General features: G+C 43.6%; 9 protein-coding genes across 9 annotated transcripts; 6 read left to right on the forward strand and 3 right to left on the reverse strand.

The window, feature by feature from the left end:
• Bfra_011399 (putative dna-directed rna polymerase i subunit rpa2 protein) lies at nucleotides 1–3676 on the forward strand (the record flags this gene model as incomplete). Its single annotated transcript, XM_037341726.1, has 2 exons — nucleotides 1–480; nucleotides 533–3676. 2 exons carry the CDS (start codon nucleotides 1–3, stop codon nucleotides 3674–3676), a joined length of 3624 nt encoding a protein of 1207 aa, XP_037194583.1.
• A 2617-nt stretch (nucleotides 3677–6293) lies between these two features.
• On the forward strand, nucleotides 6294–8393 carry Bfra_011400 (putative tyrosinase protein; the record flags this gene model as incomplete). Its single annotated transcript, XM_037341727.1, has 5 exons — nucleotides 6294–6624; nucleotides 6676–6806; nucleotides 6859–7125; nucleotides 7177–7993; nucleotides 8014–8393. The coding sequence occupies 5 exons, from the start codon at nucleotides 6294–6296 to the stop codon at nucleotides 8391–8393; spliced, it is 1926 nt and encodes a 641-aa protein (XP_037194584.1).
• A 799-nt stretch (nucleotides 8394–9192) lies between these two features.
• Bfra_011401 (uncharacterized protein) lies at nucleotides 9193–9408 on the forward strand (the record flags this gene model as incomplete). The annotated part of the gene is made up of 1 exon (XM_037341728.1): nucleotides 9193–9408. One exon carries the CDS (start codon nucleotides 9193–9195, stop codon nucleotides 9406–9408), a length of 216 nt encoding a protein of 71 aa, XP_037194585.1.
• Nucleotides 9409–10370: 962 nt separating this feature from the next.
• Bfra_011402 (uncharacterized protein) lies at nucleotides 10371–11877 on the forward strand (the record flags this gene model as incomplete). Its single annotated transcript, XM_037341729.1, has 5 exons — nucleotides 10371–10387; nucleotides 10447–10493; nucleotides 10547–10902; nucleotides 10972–11061; nucleotides 11206–11877. 5 exons carry the CDS (start codon nucleotides 10371–10373, stop codon nucleotides 11875–11877), a joined length of 1182 nt encoding a protein of 393 aa, XP_037194586.1.
• A 667-nt stretch (nucleotides 11878–12544) lies between these two features.
• Nucleotides 12545–14223, forward strand: Bfra_011403 (putative mfs multidrug transporter protein; the record flags this gene model as incomplete). The annotated part of the gene is made up of 2 exons (XM_037341730.1): nucleotides 12545–12700; nucleotides 12754–14223. 2 exons carry the CDS (start codon nucleotides 12545–12547, stop codon nucleotides 14221–14223), a joined length of 1626 nt encoding a protein of 541 aa, XP_037194587.1.
• Nucleotides 14224–14298: 75 nt separating this feature from the next.
• On the reverse strand, nucleotides 14299–15667 carry Bfra_011404 (putative amid-like nadh protein; the record flags this gene model as incomplete). Its single annotated transcript, XM_037341731.1, has 3 exons — nucleotides 14299–14430; nucleotides 14490–14798; nucleotides 14855–15667. 3 exons carry the CDS (start codon nucleotides 15665–15667, stop codon nucleotides 14299–14301), a joined length of 1254 nt encoding a protein of 417 aa, XP_037194588.1.
• A 663-nt stretch (nucleotides 15668–16330) lies between these two features.
• Bfra_011405 (putative dynactin arp1 p25 subunit protein) lies at nucleotides 16331–17095 on the reverse strand (the record flags this gene model as incomplete). The annotated part of the gene is made up of 3 exons (XM_037341732.1): nucleotides 16331–16435; nucleotides 16490–16863; nucleotides 16942–17095. The coding sequence occupies 3 exons, from the start codon at nucleotides 17093–17095 to the stop codon at nucleotides 16331–16333; spliced, it is 633 nt and encodes a 210-aa protein (XP_037194589.1).
• A 1307-nt stretch (nucleotides 17096–18402) lies between these two features.
• Nucleotides 18403–19420, forward strand: Bfra_011406 (uncharacterized protein; the record flags this gene model as incomplete). Its single annotated transcript, XM_037341733.1, has 4 exons — nucleotides 18403–18601; nucleotides 18659–18730; nucleotides 18780–18973; nucleotides 19040–19420. The coding sequence occupies 4 exons, from the start codon at nucleotides 18403–18405 to the stop codon at nucleotides 19418–19420; spliced, it is 846 nt and encodes a 281-aa protein (XP_037194590.1).
• A 1054-nt stretch (nucleotides 19421–20474) lies between these two features.
• Bfra_011407 (putative spc97 spc98 family protein) lies at nucleotides 20475–23425 on the reverse strand (the record flags this gene model as incomplete). Its single annotated transcript, XM_037341734.1, has 2 exons — nucleotides 20475–23242; nucleotides 23299–23425. The coding sequence occupies 2 exons, from the start codon at nucleotides 23423–23425 to the stop codon at nucleotides 20475–20477; spliced, it is 2895 nt and encodes a 964-aa protein (XP_037194591.1).
• Between the last annotated feature and the right edge of the window lie 178 nt (nucleotides 23426–23603).

The following is a 23603-nucleotide window of genomic DNA, read 5'->3' on the forward strand; positions in this document are numbered from 1 at the left end:
ATGGCTCCCTCGAAGTCTACCTCCGCTCCCACAAATACCAAATGGACTCACGAGTTTGATACCGTTCGAAGAGAGAAACTTTTCCGAGACCCCCCAAAAGATCACACAGCATATCCTGCACTTACCGCTGCAGTTGCTCCTCATATCGAATCATTCAATGCACTGTTCGAGAAAGATGGTTTAATTGCTCAAGGTTTATTGGATATTGGATCCAAAACCTACCTCGATGGAGATGATAGATTAGGTCCAGGAGGAAAGAATAAGTTGACTGTGAGGATTAAGGAAGTCTTCGTCGAAAAGTCTATGTTGCCTGCATCCAACAAGTTCTCTACCAAAAACAGAGAAATCTTGCCGGCAGAATGCAGAGAACGACATGTTACCTACAGAGGAAAGATGTCGGCGCGCATGGAGTACTCGATTAACAACGGGGATCCAAAAGAGTTTATCAGAGATCTTGGGCAATTGCCTTTGATGTTGATGGTATAAACCCTCGTGAACTTCAATCTCGGATTGCGCTGACTTTTTTCTCTAGTCCAACAAATGCCACCTCCAAAATAACTCACCAGCACAACTTGTGCAAAAGAAAGAGGAATCCGAAGAGCTCGGAGGATACTTCGTGGTAAACGGAATTGAGAAAATTATTCGTCTTCTCGTTGTCAATCGAAGAAACTTTCCTATGGCCATTATCAGACCTTCATTCAAAGGCAGAGGTCCAACATACACCGAATTCGGTATGCTCATTCGATCCGTACGACCCGATCAAACTTCTCAAACCAACGTTCTTCACTATCTCAATGATGGAAATGTTACTTTCCGTTTCTCGTGGCGCAAGAACGAATTCCTTGTACCTGCCATGATGATATTGAAGGCATTGGTAGAAACAAACGACAAGGAAATCTTCGAAGGACTTGTTGGTGCTGCTGGTTCGAAGGGAGCAGACAACACATTCTTAACTGATCGTGTGGAGTTGCTATTACGTACATACAAGGCCTACGGTTTATACACAAAGAGCAAGACTCGAGCATACTTGGGCGAGAAATTCAGAATTGTCCTTGGAGTTCCAGACACCATGTCAAACTACGATGTCGGAACGGAATTCCTGCGCAAAATTGTCCTCGTTCATCTCGGAAATACCGACGTCACAGAAGCGCAAGATAAAGACAAATTCAAGATGCTTCTTTTCATGACCAGAAAATTGTATTCTTTGGTTGCGGGAGACTGTGCTGGAGACAATCCTGATGCGGTCCAGAATCAAGAAATTTTACTCGGAGGATTCTTGTTCGGTATGATTATCAAGGAGAGACTTGAAGATTGGCTTCACACTAGTTTGAGAATGGCATTGAGGGACTATGTTCGACGAAGTCCAGAGAACAACTTTGCAACTCCAGAATTCTTAAAAGATTTCCCGGTCAAAATTTGTTCAAGGACAAATGAACAAGTTGGTGGTGCTTTGGAGTACTTCATGTCTACTGGAAATCTTGTTAGTCCAACGGGTTTGGATCTTCAACAAACTTCTGGATTTACGGTTGTCGCGGAAAAGATTAATTTTCTACGATTTATTGCCCATTTCCGTATGATTCATAGAGGTAGTTTCTTCGCTCAATTGAAGACTACTACTGTTCGTAAGTTGTTGCCAGAGAGTTGGGGTTTTATGTGCCCTGTCCACACCCCTGATGGAAGTCCTTGTGGATTGCTAAACCATCTCTCACACAAATGCATAATTCTCACACACGCTTCGGATGTATCGGCCTTACCAAAGCTTCTTTCTGAACTTGGTGTCGTTAGCACCGGCTCATCATCCACTGATGAGAGTGTTGTTGTTCAATTAGATGGAAAGATTATGGGTTGGTGTTCACCCAAGCAGTCTCTTGTCATTGCAGATACTCTACGCTACTGGAAGGTTGAAAAGTCACATGGTGTTCCAACCAATTTGGAAATTGGTTATATCCCCAATTCACACGGCGGACAATATCCAGGTATCTATTTGTCTGCTGCACCAGCTAGAATGGTCAGACCAGTGAAATATCTTCCTCTCGACAAAGAAGATTTTGTTGGACCACTCGAACAACCTTTCATGTCTATTGCAGTTACCGAGCAAGAGATTGAATCTGGAGAACATACTCACGTCGAGTTTGATCCTACTCATATTCTTTCTATCCTTGCCAACATGACCCCCTTCTCCGATTTCAACCAATCGCCCAGAAACATGTACCAATGTCAGATGGGTAAACAATCTATGGGTACACCCGGAACCGCCATTCGTTACAGAACCGACAACAAGGCCTATCGTCTTCAAACTGGACAAACCCCGATTGTCCGCGCACCACTTCATAACGAATATGGTTTCGACAACTTCCCCAACGGAATGAACTCCGTTGTTGCCGTCATTTCTTACACTGGATACGACATGGACGACGCTATGATTATCAACAAGTCCGCGCACGAGCGCGGCTTCGGTCATGGAACAATCTATAAGACCAAAAAGTATGAATTGGAAGAGGGACACAAATCTCGATCTGCTAGAAATATCAAGAAGCTTTTTGGTTTCGCTCCTGGTGGACTCGTGAAAGCTGAATGGAAAGCAGCCATTGATGAGGATGGTTTGCCATTCATTGGTCGCATGGTTCAAAATGGTGATTTGATTGCTGCATGGCATACGGTTTCGATGGATGAGAATGGAAAATACGTCAATCGAGATGGCCAAACTCATTTCGAGAAGTACAAGGAGACTGAAATCGCATTCATCGAGGAAGTTCGATTGATTGGAAATGAGAACGGAATTGAACCTTGTCAAGCCATTTCTGTCAAACTCCGCATCCCTCGTTCTCCAGTTATCGGAGATAAGTTTTCGAGTCGTCACGGACAAAAGGGTGTTTGTTCACAAAAATGGCCAGCAGTCGACATGCCATTCACGGAATCTGGTATTCAACCTGATACCATCATCAATCCTCACGCTTTCCCTTCTCGTATGACTATTGGTATGTTCGTCGAGTCTTTGGCCGGAAAAGCTGGTGCATTACACGGTTTGGCTCAAGATAGTACCCCGTTCAAATTCGACGAGGAACACAAGGCCGGTGACTACTTCGGACATCAATTGATGAAGGCTGGATACAATTACTACGGTAATGAACCTATGTACTCTGGTATTACTGGAGAGGAGTTGCACGCCGATATTTACATTGGAGTTGTCTACTACCAGCGTCTCCGTCACATGGTAAACGATAAATACCAAGTTAGAACCACAGGTCCAGTCACACAACTTACTGGTCAACCAATCAAGGGTAGAAAGAAGGGTGGTGGTATTCGTGTGGGAGAGATGGAACGTGATTCTTTGCTGGCTCACGGTACTGCTTTCTTGTTGCAAGATAGATTACTCAACTGCTCTGATTACACCAAATCGTGGATCTGCAAAGAATGTGGAACTTTCTTGTCAACTCAACCTACCGTTTCGGCATTTGCAAGCAAAAAGAAGGGAACTGGCGTGGTTAGATGTAGAAAGTGTGCGACGAGAGCAGAAGGAAAGTTGGGTGGGGGAGAGGTATGGGAAGATGGTAAGGGACAGAGATGGGTAGGTGGTGAGGATACCACTGTTGTGGCTGTTCCGGGTGTGTTGAAGTATTTGGATGTTGAATTGGCGGCTATGGGTATCAAGTTGAAGTATAATGTTGGACCTTGAATGGCGTGACTCGCGGAGAAAATATGGGGAGAGCAAAAGATGATTGACGAATTGAAATTTGGCAGGCGTTCTTGGGAAAAGGAATAATTGTAGCATTTACCAGGGGTACTTCTTTTTAATTTTGTTGGGCACTAAATGAATGGATCGTCAAAAGATAGAGATTATTGATTCAGGATTGAATGAAATGTTATGAAAACTGAAACTGTAGATGTCTTCGGGGTTACGATTTGATCTTGACTGTACCGGTTTGCGTTGGTTATGTTGGAGTATGGACCTTGATCTTGTGGAGACATTTTGGAAGAAAATATAGACGCGTGTGTTGGGTCTGCTAGATGCTTTCGATGAATTTATGTGCTCACCTCATCATTAAATAAAATGGTATAGTATGAATGATACTAGATGATTTCTTCGACGGTTTAATGACAGATACCGGTAGATTAACATTCGATGTAGCACTCAGAGTCTCTTTCTCTCGCTCCCAGAATTGGATGCTATTTTAGTGAAACTACTAACTAGGTAGATAGTACCTAGACTAAGTATTTAGTAAAGACATCTCATCTCTACCCACCGTCCAATAAAGCATACTCTCCTAGGCAGGTACGTAAAATACAACCATGGCAGATGGATTGTATTGTATAGAGACATCTGAAAGAGGCAATAATCTTAGCTGTACCATGATTGATGAATGACACGAGAAAGGAGCGGATGACCAAATGAAGTAAGTAATATGCCAAGGCGTCCGCAGTGCTGAGGGGGGTAAGCGGCCCAAGATGGAAGAATAGAGAAGGCGAAGGAGAAGGAGAAGAGGAAGAAAGAAGGTTGAAATAGTATACTGGCACTGGTATTGGCACTGACTGGCACTGGCACCGGCATCATATATCAACCATTTTCACGTGAGATTGTCTAGCTAAGGGAAGGTAAGCTAATAGGAGGACAGGCCATGGAGATTAAGAAGTTGTCGGTCTTCTTTGAGATGAGTACTGGGTAGGTCTGTAGGAAGGTAGGCCCGTAGGCACTTGTAGGCAGCCATGGTAGATGAATAGGTCGGTAGATGGACAGGTCAGTAGATGAATAGGCCAGTAGATGGATAAATCGGCACATGAATAGAAGTAAGCTTTGATTCTGACTCGAGATGAACGGATTTCTGAAACAATAAATGTAGAACGCTTTGAACTTTGAATAATCCATGAATTGTGTATTCTGTACATGTCTAGGTACCTAGTGATGGAAGAGGTGGAGAATATATCGATTTTCGTCTGAATGATAGTGCTAAGAAGTAAGTAGGAGAGAAGATGGGCAACAAGAGTCTCATAGATTACCTACCTCGTAGATAGGACGATGTTCCAATTGGATGATTGTCATTTCATTGAATTGTATATATTATCTACCTACATATTCACCCTAGGTATATCATTATCACAACGTCCCACCTGCAGAAAAAGGCTAAATACAGTAATCATCAATCATTAATCATTAATCATGAACCTTAACCTTAACCTTGAAGATTTCTCCTGCCGAGCTCCTCTTTTAATCCTTAATTCCTCAAACTTTCTTAGAACTCCTGACTAGACCTGATCTCTACAAGATCTTACTTGATGAACACTTTGATCGACAACCACCACGTACAAAATGTATTGTATTGGTATTTATAACGATACGACACCAATACTGCCAATGCCGCCAATACTACCACCATGTACGTGCGACTGCTGCTACTGCTACGACTGCTACGACCGCTACTACTGAGCTATGAGCTATGAGCTATGAGCTACTGTCACTGTCCTAAAATGAGCTGCTGAACTTCGCCTCCAACAATGGGCGAAGGATGGTGATCTTCAAATCTTAATGATGACCACAAATCCATCCTAATGGGACGCTACATGAATCCTAACGGCAACCTGCCGATGCACGCTTCCAACTAAACATGGCCGGGAAATCACGTTTTCGCACAATCCGTTCCGTTCTCTTGGTATTATCTTTATTTTTCTTATTCCATACGGGTGGCCGTTCCTTCAATGCCCAATTTCTAACTGACTGAGGCTCAGCCTGGAGTCATGGTAAGGTGTTGGTTCGTGGATTCCCGTATGAGCCCTAATCTTTTCTTGCATCCATCATAAGGTTCTTTATGTTCCACCAATATTCTTGGGGAAAAGAAACAAATCAAATATAATAAGAATATGTAACCGTGGATATTTCGTCATTGGAATCTCGTTTCTTTTTTTGATTTGCATTACTCCCTTCTTATCCCTCGATTTCTTTACACACACTCATTTACTGTCTTTTTGTATTCATTCATTCACTCATTCGTTCACTCATTCTGCTTGAGCACTGAGTAGTGGGGGCGCTTCTCTCTCATCGCCATCTCATTCTCGTCCATTCATTTGTTTGCATTTACTCTCATTACAGTGCCGAAGTATTTCATCCGGTGAATCTGAAGCTGCGGTTTCTCAAACTTTTCCTTCTGGTTTTTACTTTCCACTCCTTTAATAGTTCAATCCATCGCCAATTGCAGTCTTTACTACCACAGCATTGCCATAATATTTTAGAGAACTTAATTTGAACATCATTCGCCATACTTCCGAGATTCCTCACTGATAATTTGCGAATACTTATCAAAATGGTCTTCTTTCGAGGAGCCTCGATCGTGTCTTTCCTTACCATTGCTGGCTCATTTCTATCACAAACAGCGCAAGCAATCCCAAGGCCTCACGATAATCGATCAAGGGGTTATGATTATGGTGTAGACATCGGAGCACTTTTGAAACGGGATGTTGCTCCTATGCCTACTACTGGAGTCTCATTTAACAGCTCAAATTCATCCATACCTGTTCGTCAAGAAATCCGGGATCTACAAAAGAATGCGGATCTTTGGGAGCTGTATATTTTGGGAGTATCAATGATGCAAACTATCAATCAATCAGATATTCGTTCATGGTATCAAATAGCCGGTAATTATCGATGCTACCTAGTAAATGGTAAACTGCTAACCTCTCAACAAGGCATTCACGGTAGACCTTATCTTCCATATGACGGAGTTCAAGCAAGTCCCGGTGACGAAAATAATGGATATTGTACCCATGTCTCGATTCTCTTCCCTACTTGGCACAGGCCTTACTTGGCACTCTATGAGGTACACATCCTATGCATGCCATCTGAGACACATCTATTGACACTTTCTGTAGCAAGTACTCCACAGTGTCGTTGTATTCATTGCAGCACAGTTCCCCGCTGGAGCCGAGAGAAACAGGTATACTGCCGCTGCAGCCAACTTCCGTATTCCATATTGGGATTGGGCTGTAGTACCACCCACTGGGGAGAGTGTTTTACCCCCAAGTGTTTCGACCCCAACTGTTACTGTCAATGGCCCTGCTGGTGTTCAAACGATCTCAAATCCACTGTTCAGTTATCACTTTAACCCTTTGGACCCATCGGAGTTGCCTGATGCACCTGTAAGTTGATGATGAATTATTCACAATGAAGTGCCAACTAACAATTCTTAGTTCAGCCAATTTCCCCAGACTTTGAGATATCCAACATCCAATGATGCCTCTGCTACTTCACAGAACAGCCTTGTTGCTAAACAGCTTGATAATAGTGCAGCTTCGTTCCGAAACCGTCTCTACAATCTCTTCACCAATTATCACGACTACAGCACGTTCAGCAATGAAGCATGGATTACCGCCTCTAGCCCAGGAGATTTTGATTCTATTGAATCTCTTCACGATCAAATCCACGGACTGGCAGGAAGTGGTGGCCACATGTCTTATATCGATTACTCTTCCTTCGATCCACTTTTCTTTCTTCATCATACAATGATCGATCGTTGTTTTGCCATTTGGCAAACCTTAAACCCGGACAGTTATGTTACTCCCAGAGAAGCTTCATATAGCACTTTCACTATGACGGCTGGAACTACCCAAGATGTATCTACACCACTTAAACCATTTTATAACGCCGATGGAAACAACTTTTATACTTCTTCTGATGTTATATCAACGGAATCTTTTGGTTACGCATATCCGGAAACTTTACAAGGAGGAAATACAACTGCTCAAGCTATCAAGGCCATAAATCTTCTATACGGGACCACTGCTCCGGCAAAGACGGTTTCTCGCGGCTTGTTTCCAGGTCTCGCTTCTAAATTATTAGGACGGGAGCACCAACTTAACTCAACATATGATCTTCTCTCCTTCGCCCTCGCCCCAAACGGTCAATACACTGAATGGATTGCCAATATTCAAGTCGAGAAATTCGCCCTCTCCAGGTCGTTCTTCATCCACGTCTTCCTCGGACCTTTTAATGATGACCCTCGAGTTGGTCCTTCGAACCTAATCTAGTCGGCACTCACTGCGTCTTTGCGAAACTTTCATCCTCAGGTGCCTCTGCAGCTGATCCTAATCAATTGGTCACAGGAACAATCCCTCTCACTAGTGCCTTACTCGAAGACATTTCAGAAGGTCATCTGAGATCACTGAACGATGTGGATGTCGAGCCATATCTCAGAAAGAATCTCCAATACCGAATCACACTTCTAAATGACACGGAAATTGACAACTCGGCCGTCCCAAGTTTGAAACTTAGTGTGGTGAGCTCCAGTGTCCAACAAAGTACGGCTGATCATGAATTACCAAAATGGGGTTCGATGATTAGTCGCCTGGAGTTATTTGCCGAAGAGCTGAAGGAAGCGTTGGGAAACACAACCCTAAAGGGATATTGATTTGTTCCTGAGTTTATTTGCATGACATGACGGGGAGTTATGACTTTTTAATCGATTTTCTTTCTTTGGGAGATGGACTTTTTTAGATGATCCGATGATACCATTTTGCATGTTGGATATTGAATAGCCGATAGATGATACGAAAAAGATGTTGCATGACAGTTCTTTTTAATGTTCAGTGATATGTTATCTCATTTTTGAAACTTGTTGCGTTACCCAAAAGTCCTCCTCACTTTCCTCAAACTCAACACCATGAGTAAACACCCCATAAACGCAAACCATAACATCAACACCCCCAGCCATCCTATTACCATAGCCTTACTCCCCACTCTCGCCACCACACCTCCATAACTCATCCGCTCGATAAATCGCGAAGCAGTCACCGCTGCCAAATGCTGCCAGAGGATAGATGTAAATGCGAGGAGGAAGGCGCTACCGCTGATTAAGCAGAGTATCATACTGAGGGCTCGAGAGGGAAAGGATTTTACTTGGCGTTCGGAGGCGGTGTCGGGGTTTTGATCGGGTTTCCAACGGGGGATGAGAGTGAGAAGGAGGAGCGTTAGGAGCGTGAGGGCGAGAGAAATGTAGCTAGGGTGTGTTAGGGGGGGGTGAGGGTTTGGATCTTGGGGTATTTTGGGGAAGGTAGGGAAGGTAGGGAGGTTAGAAAGAAAGCGCACAGCAACCCATCGAATACAATTCTTTTCCTCACTGACTCGGCTAGATTGAGGAGATTCAGGGGATCGATATCAATATTGATATCTGTGGTCGTGCTCGTGATTATCTCCTTTAATGTCGTGACATGTTGGGAGCATTCCCATCTCGAACTTGCAAGTTGAGAAGTCATACATATTCCTCGAAAGCCGGTGCGGATCATGAGAGAACTATTTTGAGTGTTTGGGGGAAGGAGAGAGGTGAGGTTGCGGTGGAGGGTTTGGGTGATGGGGGTGGGGAGAGAGGAGGCGTAGGAGAGAGAGAGGAGGTAGATGGTGTGGGTGGGGCGAGTGGTGCAGCTTAGTGGGAGGAGGACTGGTTGGGGGGATGTGAGTTGAGGTTAGAGTCTAGGTGGGTAGGGTAGAGGGGTGGAGCCTTGGGGGAAACGGGGATTGGGACTGGGTGATGTAAAATAGAGGATGAGAGTTTTGTATATAGTATATTACCTACCAAGACAGGCGATACCGATACAGGTGAGAAGAATCAGAAAGTACTGGAAATCGAAGCCAAAGCGGAAGAAGGAGATGAAGATTGAGAGTTTGCGGGGGATCATTGTGCGGGTTGGGAGCGGGAGCGGGGGTGGGGGTGGAGATGGGGATATTTGACTTTGAGAGATGAATGGAAAATTTATGTTGTTTGAAAGGAGATAAGTTAGTTTTTCATAATGAGAATGGTATGGAGGATTGTGATAAGACGTGAAATGTTAATGAAGATATTGTGGTGATGTTTGGAGGGGTTGGGCTTACTTGCAGATATTGTTGTGGCTTGTTACTGAACCAATTATCTTTGCATCAATGGTATATACACTATGATCATACTATGCAAGTAAATATCCCCAACAGATTGTCGTGTATTTTGCCAAAATCATTGACGGGCTTCCAATCTCAAGAAAAACTACTAATTCGTATTTTATATCGTCCACACCTGAGCCTCTCCCATTATCTCAAATAAGAGCTCTCATACTTAGTCAGCAATCAACAACCTAGAAAGCCACACAGTGGATTGCCTCCCCCGCGTGGATAAGAACCCTCATAGGGGGGAAGACGCGATTACAACGGCTGATTACCACCCTGATATTGTCTACCAATATGAGCCGACCGAGGTATACAGGTATGCCTGTGATAGTGACATCACGCAGCATCAGCAGATTGAGCATGCTTCCAGGTTTGATAGTGTATAAAAGAACACACTCAATACTCTTTCCATATAGTACATTGCACATTACCCCGATTGTCGAGAGTTTCATATCCATCCGGCGCCAGCAAAATGTCTCACATGAAATGGTAAGGTTAAACTTATCACGAAAGCATTATTCGACTTGACTTCTAAAATTGTCACGTAGGCCACCTCAGATCAAAAATATTCAAGTTTTCGGTGAAGTCAAGGATAGTAAGTTAATATCCTTTAAATCTCATCATCATACTCTAACTCTCAGCTGCTAGTTTCCGGCCGTCGATATCCTCGTGATATAGGTCGACCCGTTTACCTTGGGGGCAACACATATTATCTATTCGGCGATACTTTCTGTCATAGTTCCTCGAATCATTTTGTTGGAGTCTCCAACAACACTGTTGCCTATGTTCCAGAGCCCCAAAATGATCCACTAACTTGTACATACATGCATGAAAATGCATATCAACCATCCTTCATTCCTCATACGCGTAGCGAAGAAGAGTATGAGAAGGACCCAGAGAATAAGGAAAAGATTAATAGGGTTGTGAATTGGGTATTCGGGGGTATCATTGAAGATTTTCCGGGAGCAAGAGATGGCTGGGTATTTTATGAAAAAATGTACACGGTGAGTATTATTTCGAGGTGTTCGAGAGAAATTCTTGGTAAGATGTGGTTTGGCTAATGATATCGAAAGCATGGATCTACGGCTGGCAAGAGTTTCGGTACAGGTGTTGCGCGAGTTCAAGTTCAACCTGACAATTCTTTGAAAGTGGACAGATTGATGGTGAGTATTGCAATTTCTAATCCATTCATCCTCAAAAAGTGTGACCGTCAACCTATTACAAAATTTGGGATGAGGAGCTCTATTTACGGCTCTTGACCTTAAACCTTTGTGGCCTTTTTCCGCTTAGATTACTCACAAAATTAGGGCGACAATATGCTCTTCGGAGAAAATGAGCCACACTTTGGTATAACAACCTATGTCGTGGGAGACGATGGATATATCTATCTTTTTGGTGCTAAAGATGCCCCATCTCCGACCCTTGACCTCAAGAATCATTGGGCACGCATTCGATCGGGGTCTGATTTTACCTCGCGAGAAAATTACGAATTTCTCATTCATACTCTCGACGGAAAAAGCAAAGTATGGGATCGTTCTTACTCACTTCATCAACTCGTCAATCTCATTCCGGTCCAGGCGCAAGGCGCAATTATTAAGGTTCCGGAATTAGCACCTAAAGGACGACCATTTCTTTGGTTTGGGAACAACAAGTTTCCGGCTAATAAGATATATATTGCATGTGCACCGCGATTAGAAGGGCCATGGGAAGAATGGGAGGGACCTGAGATTCCAAAGTTTGGAGGAGGTGGCTTAAGATATACTTTATATCCACATGAGAGAAGTTGCCAGCCGGAAAAAGGGGAAATGAGAATCAGTTGGAGTGATGGCAAACAAATGGGTGGTATGGTTGTACAAGCTATGTTACAATTTGCTATGGAGGGAGAGAATGAGAACATTTTCCAACAATCGGGACCATTACCGCAGCCTAATGGTGGTTGGAAGGATAAAGCGAAAGGGTTTCTGAATTCGCTCAAGTAGTGTAGGTAATAAGATTCGAGACCGGCTTATCTTTCGACTTACAACGTCGATTGATCAGAACCTTGAAAGTACATTAGATTATTCCAGACCCTAGGGATTCTTTTGTCCAGAATTTTGATATCTCGACTGCAGTTATCAGTAAGCAGTACTCCCAGTATGTCTGACTCACATTTAATTACTTCAAAACCCAGTGAAGATTGGTCGGTAGTGGCATACGAGATGCATCTATTCCGGAGTCGGAGAGATAAGTAGATAGTCCAGTGCGTGACGACAGATGTATGGTTGTGTCAGAAGCAGGCAGAAGCACGTCTAGGGCTGACTGTATGCAAACTAGACAAGGTTTCGACGGATCTGATAACTTTAAAGAGAACTTAGCAGCGGATCAGATAACGTTAAGTGGCAGCAGGTGGATTCTATTTCGAGGAAAATTCAACTCCGTACATGGGTTGATCAATCTCGAAAGTTCGAAGAATTGGATTTCGCAATCGACAGTCTGATCTATTCGGTAGAGTTACTCCGTCCCAACACTTCGATGACTTTTTGAAGTTTTGCTCATTGTTCAGTTCCGTTTCCTTTCTATTTATTTCGCTTTTTGTCCCTCCATATTTTGAGTCAAGTCCTGAATTTCAATTCAAATTTACGAGAATCTCTCCATCAATCCTAAATTATGAGCACTGCAACAGAAAAAGACATTGTGTCTTCAGATAACAAGACCAATCTGGTTTTAGCAGGTCAGAAGCACGATTTCGAAGGGTTTCAATCAGTGCTTGATCCAGATGACGAAGGTTCTCAACATCTAGAAACGCTCAGAAAAGAATATGGAGTATGTCAATCTAGTATATATCTAAAAAAAAAACTGGACTGATATCTCGGCAGAGCACCTGGAACGGACCAGATGACCCAGAAAATCCTTATAATTGGCCATCATGGCGTAAAATCACCATTGGTGTCATATTTTCACTAGGACAGCTAGTGACTTTAATGTCAGCCAGCATGATTGCCGCCGCTCTTGGCGATATCTCCCGCGATTTGAAGATTGATGACTACACTGCTCAGATAATATTTTCTACTTACTTCCTCGGTCTGGCCATTGGACCCTTCGTGGCGGCCGCATTCTCTGAAGTCACTGGCCGAAAAGGTATATGGCTATTTTGTAATGCGTGGTACATTCTGTGGAATGCTCTCTGCCCACTCGGTAAATCGAAGGCTTTGATGATTACGGGTAGACTCATGACGGGAATAGGAGCCAGTGGTGGTATCACGGTATGTATCAATACAAAGAGGCCCATTCCTAAAAGCCTATTGACTGACTCTCGCCACTTCTCAAAGCTTACTGGACCCGTCATGGCCGATATGTATGGAAAACGAGAACGTGGAAAGTCGCTCGCAATTGCATCTTTTCTACCTTACCTTGGACCTGCACTTGGCCCAATATTTGGAGGCATTATCGCACAATTGGTGGTGTGGCCATGGATATTCTGGATCATGTCGATTTTTAACAGTTTCATGACCTTAGCGGGGTACTTCTTCATTCGAGAATCGTACACACCAGTCCTTCTTCGACGAAAGGTCAAATCCGAAGCTGAGTTCATATCTAACGCCGAAAGGACATTTGATGCCAAATATTGGCAAGAACTCTTTCCTCAATTGTCTATCGGACTTGCCCGTCCCTTCCAAATCTTAATACGTCGGCCAGTAATCCAATTAATCACATTCGCATTTGGAGTTGGCTTTGGCATTTACACGATTTTGATTTCAACTTTTGCCACTCTTTATATAGAGCGTTACAACCAGACTGTATCAATCAGCGCTCTTCATTATATTGCAATCGCTATTGGTGCAATAGCTGCGTCTCAAATTGGGGGTCGTATCATGGACTGGCTATACAGACGTCTTAGCAAGAAAAACAACAATCATGGCAGACCAGAGTTCCGTGTTCCATATTCAATGGGTGGTGCTATCTTAATGCCGATTGGACTGTTTTGGTACGGCTGGGTGGCCGAAGTAACTGGCCCATGGGCAGTGGTTGATATCGGCGCATCTGTCTTCACCCTAGGAAATATGGTGTTCAGCCAAGGTCTTCTTGCTTACCAACTTGATGAGTTTGGTAAATACGGGGCATCGGCAAATGCGGCATCCCGAGTGGGTTCGAACATTATGGGATTCATTCTACCTATCTTCGGGCCCCAGCTTTATGACAAACTGGGATTCGGATGGGGCAACAGTTTATTGGGCTTGATATGGATTGTTTCAGGAGGTCCTATCTGTTTTTTATTGTACTATTGGGGTGAAAGAATACGTGCAATTGGTAGAGAGACTGAGGATGAAGGTTCTCCAAGGAATTGATTTTAGGAATATTTTATTTGTTAGAGAACGAATACGGGCTCTTTCAAATGCTACATATCGAGACTGCAGCCAAACTCAGTTCTTCCATTCTTTTACATCCGCCCCAAAGAATCTCCACACTTTCTTAGCATCAATATCAGGCTTATCATGATTGGAGAGTTTTAGTAAATAACCATTCTCATTCTCCATGAAAAACACCCCGCGGTCCTACGCCGTGCGAAAGTTAGATGGTGACTTCAAAATCGGGGGTCCCCAAGATCACTTACCTTTCCAAGACTAAGCTTGATCTTTCCCTCGATAAAGCTTGGAACGTACGGTTGAAGTGTGTTCTGGTGGCCTCGAATCAATGTAAGGATATTAGAACAAGCAACATCCGCCTGTGCCATGCCTGCGAATGCCATCTTTGGACCGTCGGTAGCTGCAACATCTCCTATAGCGAAAATATTCCTGTAATTTTCATTTTCGGATTTGACTTGTAATGTTGGTTCTACACGAATGAAACCATTTTCTGTGATGGCATCTGGTAGAAAGGGTTTGAGTGGGCTGGAGTTTGGGCTTTGCCCGATACATGATATCTTTTGAAGTCAGTAATCGAGTCTTAAGGGACGATACAATAATAGGCATCGCATACCACAAGATCAAAAGTCTCAACTTGACCATCCTTAAATACAATATCTGTCTCCGATGGCATAAATGGCTTCCTATCAGGTAGTGAAGGCCGTTCATTGAAATGAACTCTCACTCCCAGCTCTTGAAGTCGATTGTAAGCCACTTCATGTAGCTGTGGCCCAAATCTAACGAGTAAACGATCTCGAGAGTGAATCAGCGTCACATTCTTATCTGGTAAGAAGCTCTTGATATCAGTTGCGAGCTCGACTCCAACTGCACCACCACCAACAACTGCAATTCGTGAAGAAGCTTGTATAGCTTTTTGATAGCCACGCAATTCACCTTCACCCTCTATCTTATCCGTCGCGGACAGTCGAGCCGGCGCAGGCTGCGATACACCTGTTGCAATAACGAGGTATTCATAAGAAATTTTCTCATCTGATGCAAGCTCAATATGATTATTGAGAATGTTGATAGCCTTCTCATGAACAACAGATATAGCTCCTTCCGGTGCATGTCCCAATAGTCCCTCATAAGGAATAAAAGCTTTATAGTCATGACCACTCAGCACGCTGAATCTCGGAAAAGCAAAACAATAATGCATATGCGTGTTTTTTTCAACAAGCGTGACTTTATATCCAGTCGGTATAGATGTGGAAAGGAGCCTCGCCAAATGCATTCCGGAAAATGAACCGCCTATGATGACGACATTCTTTGGATCAGAAGTTGCGCGGTATGTGAAACGGTGAATGATTGCTGTGACTTTTTGCTTTCCGAATTTCAATAGAAAATGCAACGCTATGTTGACGATTTGAAAGTATAATGTAAAACCCATGATGAAAATAGTTCTTTCGAAATATTTGGTTGTATGTATTCAGTAGCGAAGTGTTGCAGAATGCCTTCATGAAGTTTACAACTGGGGAGATACTCACCAAATATATATACAATAGCAAACTGCCCAAAAGAGCTAGCGACGGACTTAAGTTATACATCAGAGTGTGTAGTTGCATCTAAGTTATCTGATCCTTTAGTCATCTCCGCATCTCCAGTTTTCCTCGGTCAATTCGGAGTTAAGTTGCTTGGTGGAGGGAATAATATTCCGTATTTTCCTTTTCCTGAAAAATCACAAAACTGACGGTTTCTCCAGAGTCTCGGATCAGCAGAGCTAATGTATCGCACGATGTATCATTTATTTCGAGGTGGAGCCGATTAAGTCCGCACAAACCTTTGACGAGATCGGAAGACGAATTCCACATTCTACAGGTTGCAAGATTATGCTCCTTTACATGGAACCTCGCTTTTATATGAGAGCATAGAAGATCTAGACATGGCGCATTAAATGTGAAAAAATACAGTCGGTTGATTAAGATGATTCGCATTTTGAATTATATACTAAGGGAAAGATACCATCGACTCGATAAATTATCATCATTCATTCATTGACCACCGGACCACACTCCTAAAGCCGTCGGCACATTTCTAAGAGGTTGAGTCATAATTAAGCCAAGTTGGCGACAGCAGCGGCAACGAGGATACTGACACCACCGATGAGGAAACCGCTGGCTGCATTGATTTGTTGGATTGCACCACTGGTAGAGGTAGCCTTCATAGAAATTAGCAATCGCTCAGTCTATTAATAAAACAAAAGAACACATACCGAAGCAGAAGATCCAGTGGCAGTGCTGCTAGAAGCTGATCCGGAGCTAGCAGTTGATTCAGAGCTAGAAGCTGATCCAGAAGTAGAAGCTGCGGCAGTTGTTGTTGCGGAGTTGCTGGCAACAGTTGTAGTAGCGCCGCTGGCGGTTGTAGTGACGTTTTGAGCAAGCATGGCAGTGGTAACGTCGGCTTGAGTTCCGGTCAATGGTACAGTAGAAGATCCACACTCCACAGCAGCAACAGTCAAATATGGACCATAGTATTGCCATATGTCCTCGTTATCCTCGCCGGAGCATTGGAGACAGGCAGCGTAGTCGGTGGAGAAAATTGTGGTGTTGCAGAAACCATCGATTTCTGACTCGAGGATAGCCTCACCTATGAAGGATGTCAGTATCGATTTTGAAGAGTTGGCTATATTTTTGAAGGGGAGACCTAATGGGAAAGCAAACATACCGCAGTTGTCGTGACAGTTGTAGGAATTGGTACCGACAGCGTTATCCTCATCTTGACGTTTGACGACCAAAGCTTCTGGTAAAGTAGCAAGGACTGTTGGAGCGAGAAGCCCGGCAAGAGCCGCGACCTTAACGATTGATGTGATGAAAACCATGATGCTGATTGAGGTGATGATTTGTCTCAAGGTGATAAGTTGGGTGGTATGATTGAGCTGTCTAAGATGATGAATAGATGCATACTTGATCGGCGACGTGCCTTCATATATGAGGACGAAATGAAGGGCTAAAATTTACGGTCCCGAAGATTGAGACGCGGTCTACTTGAATCTCCACTTTGACTCACGACATTGGACATGCCAAGGAGATTCGGCGACATTCCGAAAAAAATCCAATATGGGTCGATGGGGTATTGGAATACAAGCAAGATACTTTATGCCGTGTCCCTGCATGTGAACGTGGTCCGATAATTTAGAAAACGTCGCACTTGACCCAACGCTCGTACAAGAAAAAAAGAGCGAGACGGAGAACTCTAGTCTGGGCCCTTTCTCTGGACGGAGATCGATTAGATTAGATAAGATTGAATCGGATTAGATGAGGAGGAGAAATTTCCTGGGGTGGCTTCAGAGTACCACAAAAATTGAGACTGACTTCAACTTAGATGCCCCCGTCTATGCCAACAATTGCCTGACCCGAGTGTTCTTTGAAAATAAGCCAAATACATGGTGGACGGGAAAATTCTTGATTCAAGTAAAATAATTCCTGTTGGTCCGAAGAACAAATCAAAAAATGTTAGCTTAACGCCAATAACACCTTGCGCTGCCACCATAACATCAGATTCTCATCTGATAAGTTTGCACATATTTATTGGCTGATATCTACTCCACCCTCTCCATTTTCCAGTAGTCACATCTGATTAGATGGAAATTTCGGATCAGATAAGATATAAAATTTCGCGAAAAAGTGGGACGTGCATGAATATTTTACCAAATCACATATCAAAGTGGAGAAGGAGACCAGCCTACTCTGCTATGTGAACCCTGCTGCTACATTCCAATGGCTTCTTTTACTTGTAGAGCTTATTATCTACGTCTGACATGGCCTGTTAAATCTTGTGAATGTTCCCGACTCCGACCGGTATCACTTGGCAGCGTTATATGCTTGTGACTCTATTTTGTGCTCATAGTTCAAACGCACACTTTCACATGCGTACTTTCCCATGGAGTTAAGGCCAAGAGCTTTCATGATTGGTACCTTGCTGTATTTCGTAATGAATAGAAACCATTACTCAGAGCAAGGTGGTTGAAGGCTTTCATTCTTGATTTTCAAGCTCTACGACTTTCGGGTTCGGACCCGAAATAGTTTTTGGTTCAGGTGCGTGCATATATGACCCAGTTCTCTCTTGTATTGATGATTGTCGACCGCTATTCTTCAACTGCAAGCATTTAAGATACTTTGTTTCAAGATGCTCTTCAAATATCTTCCTGTATTGGCTTCATGTCTCATTTTCAACCTCGACCGTGTATCCGGGGAAGCAGAAACGGCGAACGGTCCAGTTGAGTTCGTTTGGCCAGAGCAACGTACTTGGTATGCTGCTTGGCAAAATAATAGTCCTTGTGGAAGAAATGATGGGACGGTTGGGAACCGCACAGATTTTCCTCTGGGTATGATCCTCTTGAAAATTATAACCTAGTCATGATTAACATGCTTTGAACGTACAGACTCAGGGAAAGTTGCACTTGTGGCCTCCGGAGAAACTTGGGATGTCATCGTTCGCATAGCATATATGGATAGTAAGATACAGCTCACCCAGCTTTTCTTCCCAAGACTAATGTATTTCAGAGCCGACCACTCAATCGGATTTCACTACCCAGATTTTACATACGGTCTCCGAACTTGATGCCGGACATCAGTGTTATACTACACCAGATTCTCCATCTGATGTTGAAGCTGGCACAAACGCAACAATCCAGCTTGAATACACTTCAACATACGATGGAAGTGGGAACGAAACATTTTATGCTTGTGCAGATATTGTAAGCATTCCAACTACAAGTAACTGAACACATCATTACGGGGGACTGATCACGAGATACATTTAGACTTTCGTAGAAGAGAGTGATTTCACCACAAGCGTCTCCTGTTTCAACGCTACTGTCACTGGTCCTTCTACCGAGGGCATAGCGACCTCTGTCGCAACATCATCTGCAACCTCTACAGCGACGTCAACGGGATCCTCGACAGCTTTATCGTCTACCACCTCAGACTCATCATCGTCGGGTTCCAGCGGGCTGTCTAAATCAGCTGTTGCTGGTATTGCGGTCGGTTGTATTGTGGGTGGTCTAGCTTTGTTCGGACTTGCAGTATTCTTGTTGATGAAGAAATACTCATATAGGCCTCGATTCAGAGGGAGAGAACATGTCGAAAGCGTTAGATTGAGTACGATTGATGATAAGATCGCATTCCAGAAAAGCTCGGTATAGAAGCTAGGCAGAGGGCAAGAAAATCCCTCTAGAGGCCCTAGATATTGTAGTGGCTGGAGATGAATACTGTGCTTTTGATCGAGGAAGCATTCAAACTGGATAATTGGGCAGGAATAGTGGATGTCATAATTAACGTTAGAAAGAATATGTGATCATGAGGAATGAATGATGATAATACAAATATCAAGATACCAGATCAATGAGCGCGATATATCAAGGCGTTTTCCAGTACTGCCGCTCGTGCTTTCCGATTTTGGCCTTAAGAAGAATGTGGAAAAAATGCACAATACCATTCTGTATGTAGAAGAGAAGTATGCCAGATGGGACGAAAACATTACCGTCCAACAGATATCACAAAATTTAGATCACAACCAGTCACATGTTTTAACCCCCAGACGACTGTGGATTCCAAACCATAATTCCAAATTTTGGCTTGATCATGAGGTGTCTTGTAATTCTTTGAAATGCAATGTGAAAGCCTAATAATTTGGCATCTCCGCGTATCGTCGTAACATCTGCCGAAGTAGACTTCATCCGGTACAGTAGTGACATTTGGCTAGCTTCTAACGTTTGTACCGCATTGAAGTAAAAAAGAAAAACATGTAGTGTCGTATCTGTTTTGCAGGGTTTGTCCATCCTGTAGAAATATCCCAAAATCGAATGTCCTTTCGAACGCAATGAGGATGTTCTTTCTAGGAGATCTGCATATCCAGTACATAGGAGTCGATACTGGCCGCTTAGTCTGATGACTTGACGGGACATACCACAATCAGAAGATTCGATCAAGATTGCTCCTGACAAGAAGAGCAAGATCCATTTCGTCTCTACGTAAAGGTGGAGTACCTAAACACGCATGAATGGCAAAACGGAACGTGCGCTACTGAAATGGGTTCGATTAATATTAAAGATGGAGCTTGAAATAGTAGAGCAGAATCTAAATGACATGGTCCATCCAAAAAGTATGTTTTGAAGTGTTCTGATGTTATGTCTCCTATCACGAATAGTATTCATAACCATTGCCATAATCGTCATTTGTGAAGCTCACCCAAGAACTTCATACCCCTTTCATATAATAACCTGACATCTCTAATCTTAATACCAGTTGCCCAACTGTGTTTTCTTCTGCTAGATCCGCAGCGTCAAACAAACCCCCACTTCCTGCTTGGGCATTGAAAGTCTTCTCGCCGTACCCCTTCTTTTCCGTCAATCCCCTACAAACAGTGACAAATACTCCTACTCTCTTTTTGAATTTTCCATACATCACTTGGATATTCTCATCTTCGCCTACATTACCCGTATTTGGCTTTGCTCCCGAAGCCTTCTCTCTTGAGTGCTTCGAGAACCGTAGGATCAGGCCGAATATTTCTTCTAGTAGTTGCATAACTGGTTTCTGTCTCTTCCTCAAGAACAACGCAAATAGCATCTTATCGAGCACACGTTCATGGTATTCTCTAAGACTCTCCAGCCCCTCGTTTTGACCGAGCGAAAAATTCCCAGAGTCCATGCGTGCTTCAATTTCATCTAATTTTCTCTGGAAAATACCCCATGTTGTTGCGATTCCAGTGTCGAAGAAATATCCACAGACCGCAGAAACGAAATGATGAGCTTCAATACGGAACTTCTGGGCAGAGGGATGTATGTTTTGCCACGAGGATGTCCTATCCGTGGCATCACGGAAAAGCGCCGACACAACATATAGCATTCTGAGAGTACGAAGGAGTTGTTTGAAAAGCTGATCATACTTGTAGAGGATAATGGGAGTCAGAATCGATTCCAACGGCGCAGGAGGTTTGTATGAAAGCCGTAGGAAATCTAGGGCTTCGATTGAATTTGGGTCCATACACCGTTTGATTTCTTCTTCGGACATATCTCGAACAGCAAAACTTAGATCTCCTGGAAGAGATTTCTGTCTTTGAAGATAGCTATCAATGGAAGAGAAATTCGCAGGTTGATATGATGCATAACTTTCAGTGAGAACGCCCATTAATGCAAGTCGTAACTCAGAGCTCGCTGGTGGCCATGTGTCTCTACCGCCGAGTCGTAAACCCATGGTTCCACCAGACAAAGCCACTCCCTTTTGTCTCTCGGCACTTTCTAATTCCGGATCAAATAGTGCATGAGAGAGTCGACTTGAGAAAACACCGTTTCCCAACAGATGGAAATCTCTTTGGAGAGATAGATGATCTCGTAACTTATGAGACTTGAAGAATAGTTGCATGCAAACACCATTGACCACTCTAGCTTGCGCAGAAATGATTGGATTGAATGAGAGTATGGGGGCCAGCGAAATGGGCGGGGAAAATATTGATTCATCCACTCGCGAAGGCTCCGGAGCCAATGAAAGACAATCCTGTAAAAGACGTTTAAACTTAACAGGAGTAAGTGGCTCCTTTAATTTTGAGTCCAATCGATTGATGGAAGCTACAACACGAGTTTGAATCTCTTCTTCGGGTCGGCCGAAGAAATCCAGATCAAAATCGTAAAGCTCGTACCTGGACTCGGTCGCTGTGGGTTCCGTCGTTGAGTGATTTTCCGAGAACTTTCGGAGCGCGGCTGTCAAATCCTGTTCGTATTTCAAGGCCTTAGTCTCTACATCCAGTATATCCTGCCAAGAATACTTCCATTCAAGAGCTGGTGGTGCAACCGACTCCACGACTTCCATTTTCGACAAAGGATGGTCTATATGGTGAGTCCGTAAAATCCGAAGGCTCCTACCCACTTCAAACATTATTCGGGCATCTTCAAGAGGGATGAACGAAGGAACACTTTCAAGGTCCAATATAAAGTCAGGTTCATTCAATTCGAGACCAGCTTCATCCACCCATTCTTTGTTGTCGACCTTTACAAAGCTCTTCCCAGAACCATCCTTGGTTAGCGGTACGCCATCTTCTCTTTGTAATCCAAGCCATTCACCGGTGAATTCAAGCCAAGGTATTGATACCCTCGAGAGTATTTCAAGAAGAATATCTCGGAGAGTGTCTGTCCTATGTTCTAGAAGTTGAATCTCTTCAAAAAGCGTTGACAGTATTGCTTCATCACTTTTCTTTGGTAATGTCTTCGTCACCAATCGTTTGAAACATGTGAGAACTGAGTGAACGGGCTGAAACAATGCTTGCAGTTGTAAAATGCTCTCATAATCAGAAGCGCTTACATTCAGCTGTGACTGGATTGTTGCGAGAACAGTTGAAATAGACTCCGCCATGGCGATTCGACCTGGTGACTTGTTTGACGAATAAGTCTTTTCGACAAAGTCCTGAAGAAATCTGGTAATATTTCCGCACTCATAAAAAGGAGCCAAAAAACCGGTGAGAGATTGTGCAGTGTGACCAGAGACTCGGAACTTCTGAAGGGTCGCATAAAATGAACGCTTCTCTACATCCCACGCGAAGAACATCGAATTTCTACCTAATCCCAGTGCGAGGACTGAGGTAGCGAATATCTTCGAATCCACCACATGATGAAGAGTATTTTCAGCATTCAAGAAATCGTCTTCGGCAGCTAATGCGGTATCGAACACTCGAGCTCCAGCTTCGGTCAAATAAGCCGCTTGAGGTTCATTGAATTGCTCGATGGTAAAGGAATCCCATGTTTGATAGTTCACAGGCTCCTGTAAAGGCTCTTGCTCCTGTAACATCCAAATATCAAAGCCTTCAGCTTCCTCAGGCCCCACCGGTTCGTTGCAGGATGTGTCGCCAAGAGGTTCACCAGATTGAGATGGAGAAACAATTGGCTCTGCTGGGCCTATGGGTAGTTCCGGGATACCGAAGAACAAATCATCATGTTGACACTGCTCTGCAACGTCTGGTAGTTTAAAGTCAATGACTGTGAACGATTAGCACAGTATATTTGTTTACTTCACGTACATGGTTAGAACGAACCAGGGAGTCTAAGATCTGAGAAAAGACTATTTGGTTGTACTACATCATCAACACATCTAGATAGACCCCAAAGGTCTGGTATAGCAAACACATCTCCTGGATCTCTTTCGTCATCCATTTTTATCATCTCAGCTGAGATATGAATGTACTGTGCTCGTAGGCGGGGGTCGTGGATGTTTGACGCGCTCCAACGCGTCTGCGGTTTAGGCGGACGTTAAATCCGCTAGCGTAGTTATTGCAAAAGGCTGATGGTGAGGCTGAGTTTGGTTACGATTCGATGTTACCCTTCAATTCATTATTTGGTA

This window comes from Botrytis fragariae, assembly GCF_013461495.1.
Source record: "Botrytis fragariae strain BVB16 chromosome Unknown tig00000037, whole genome shotgun sequence".
NCBI lineage: Eukaryota > Fungi > Ascomycota > Leotiomycetes > Helotiales > Sclerotiniaceae > Botrytis > Botrytis fragariae.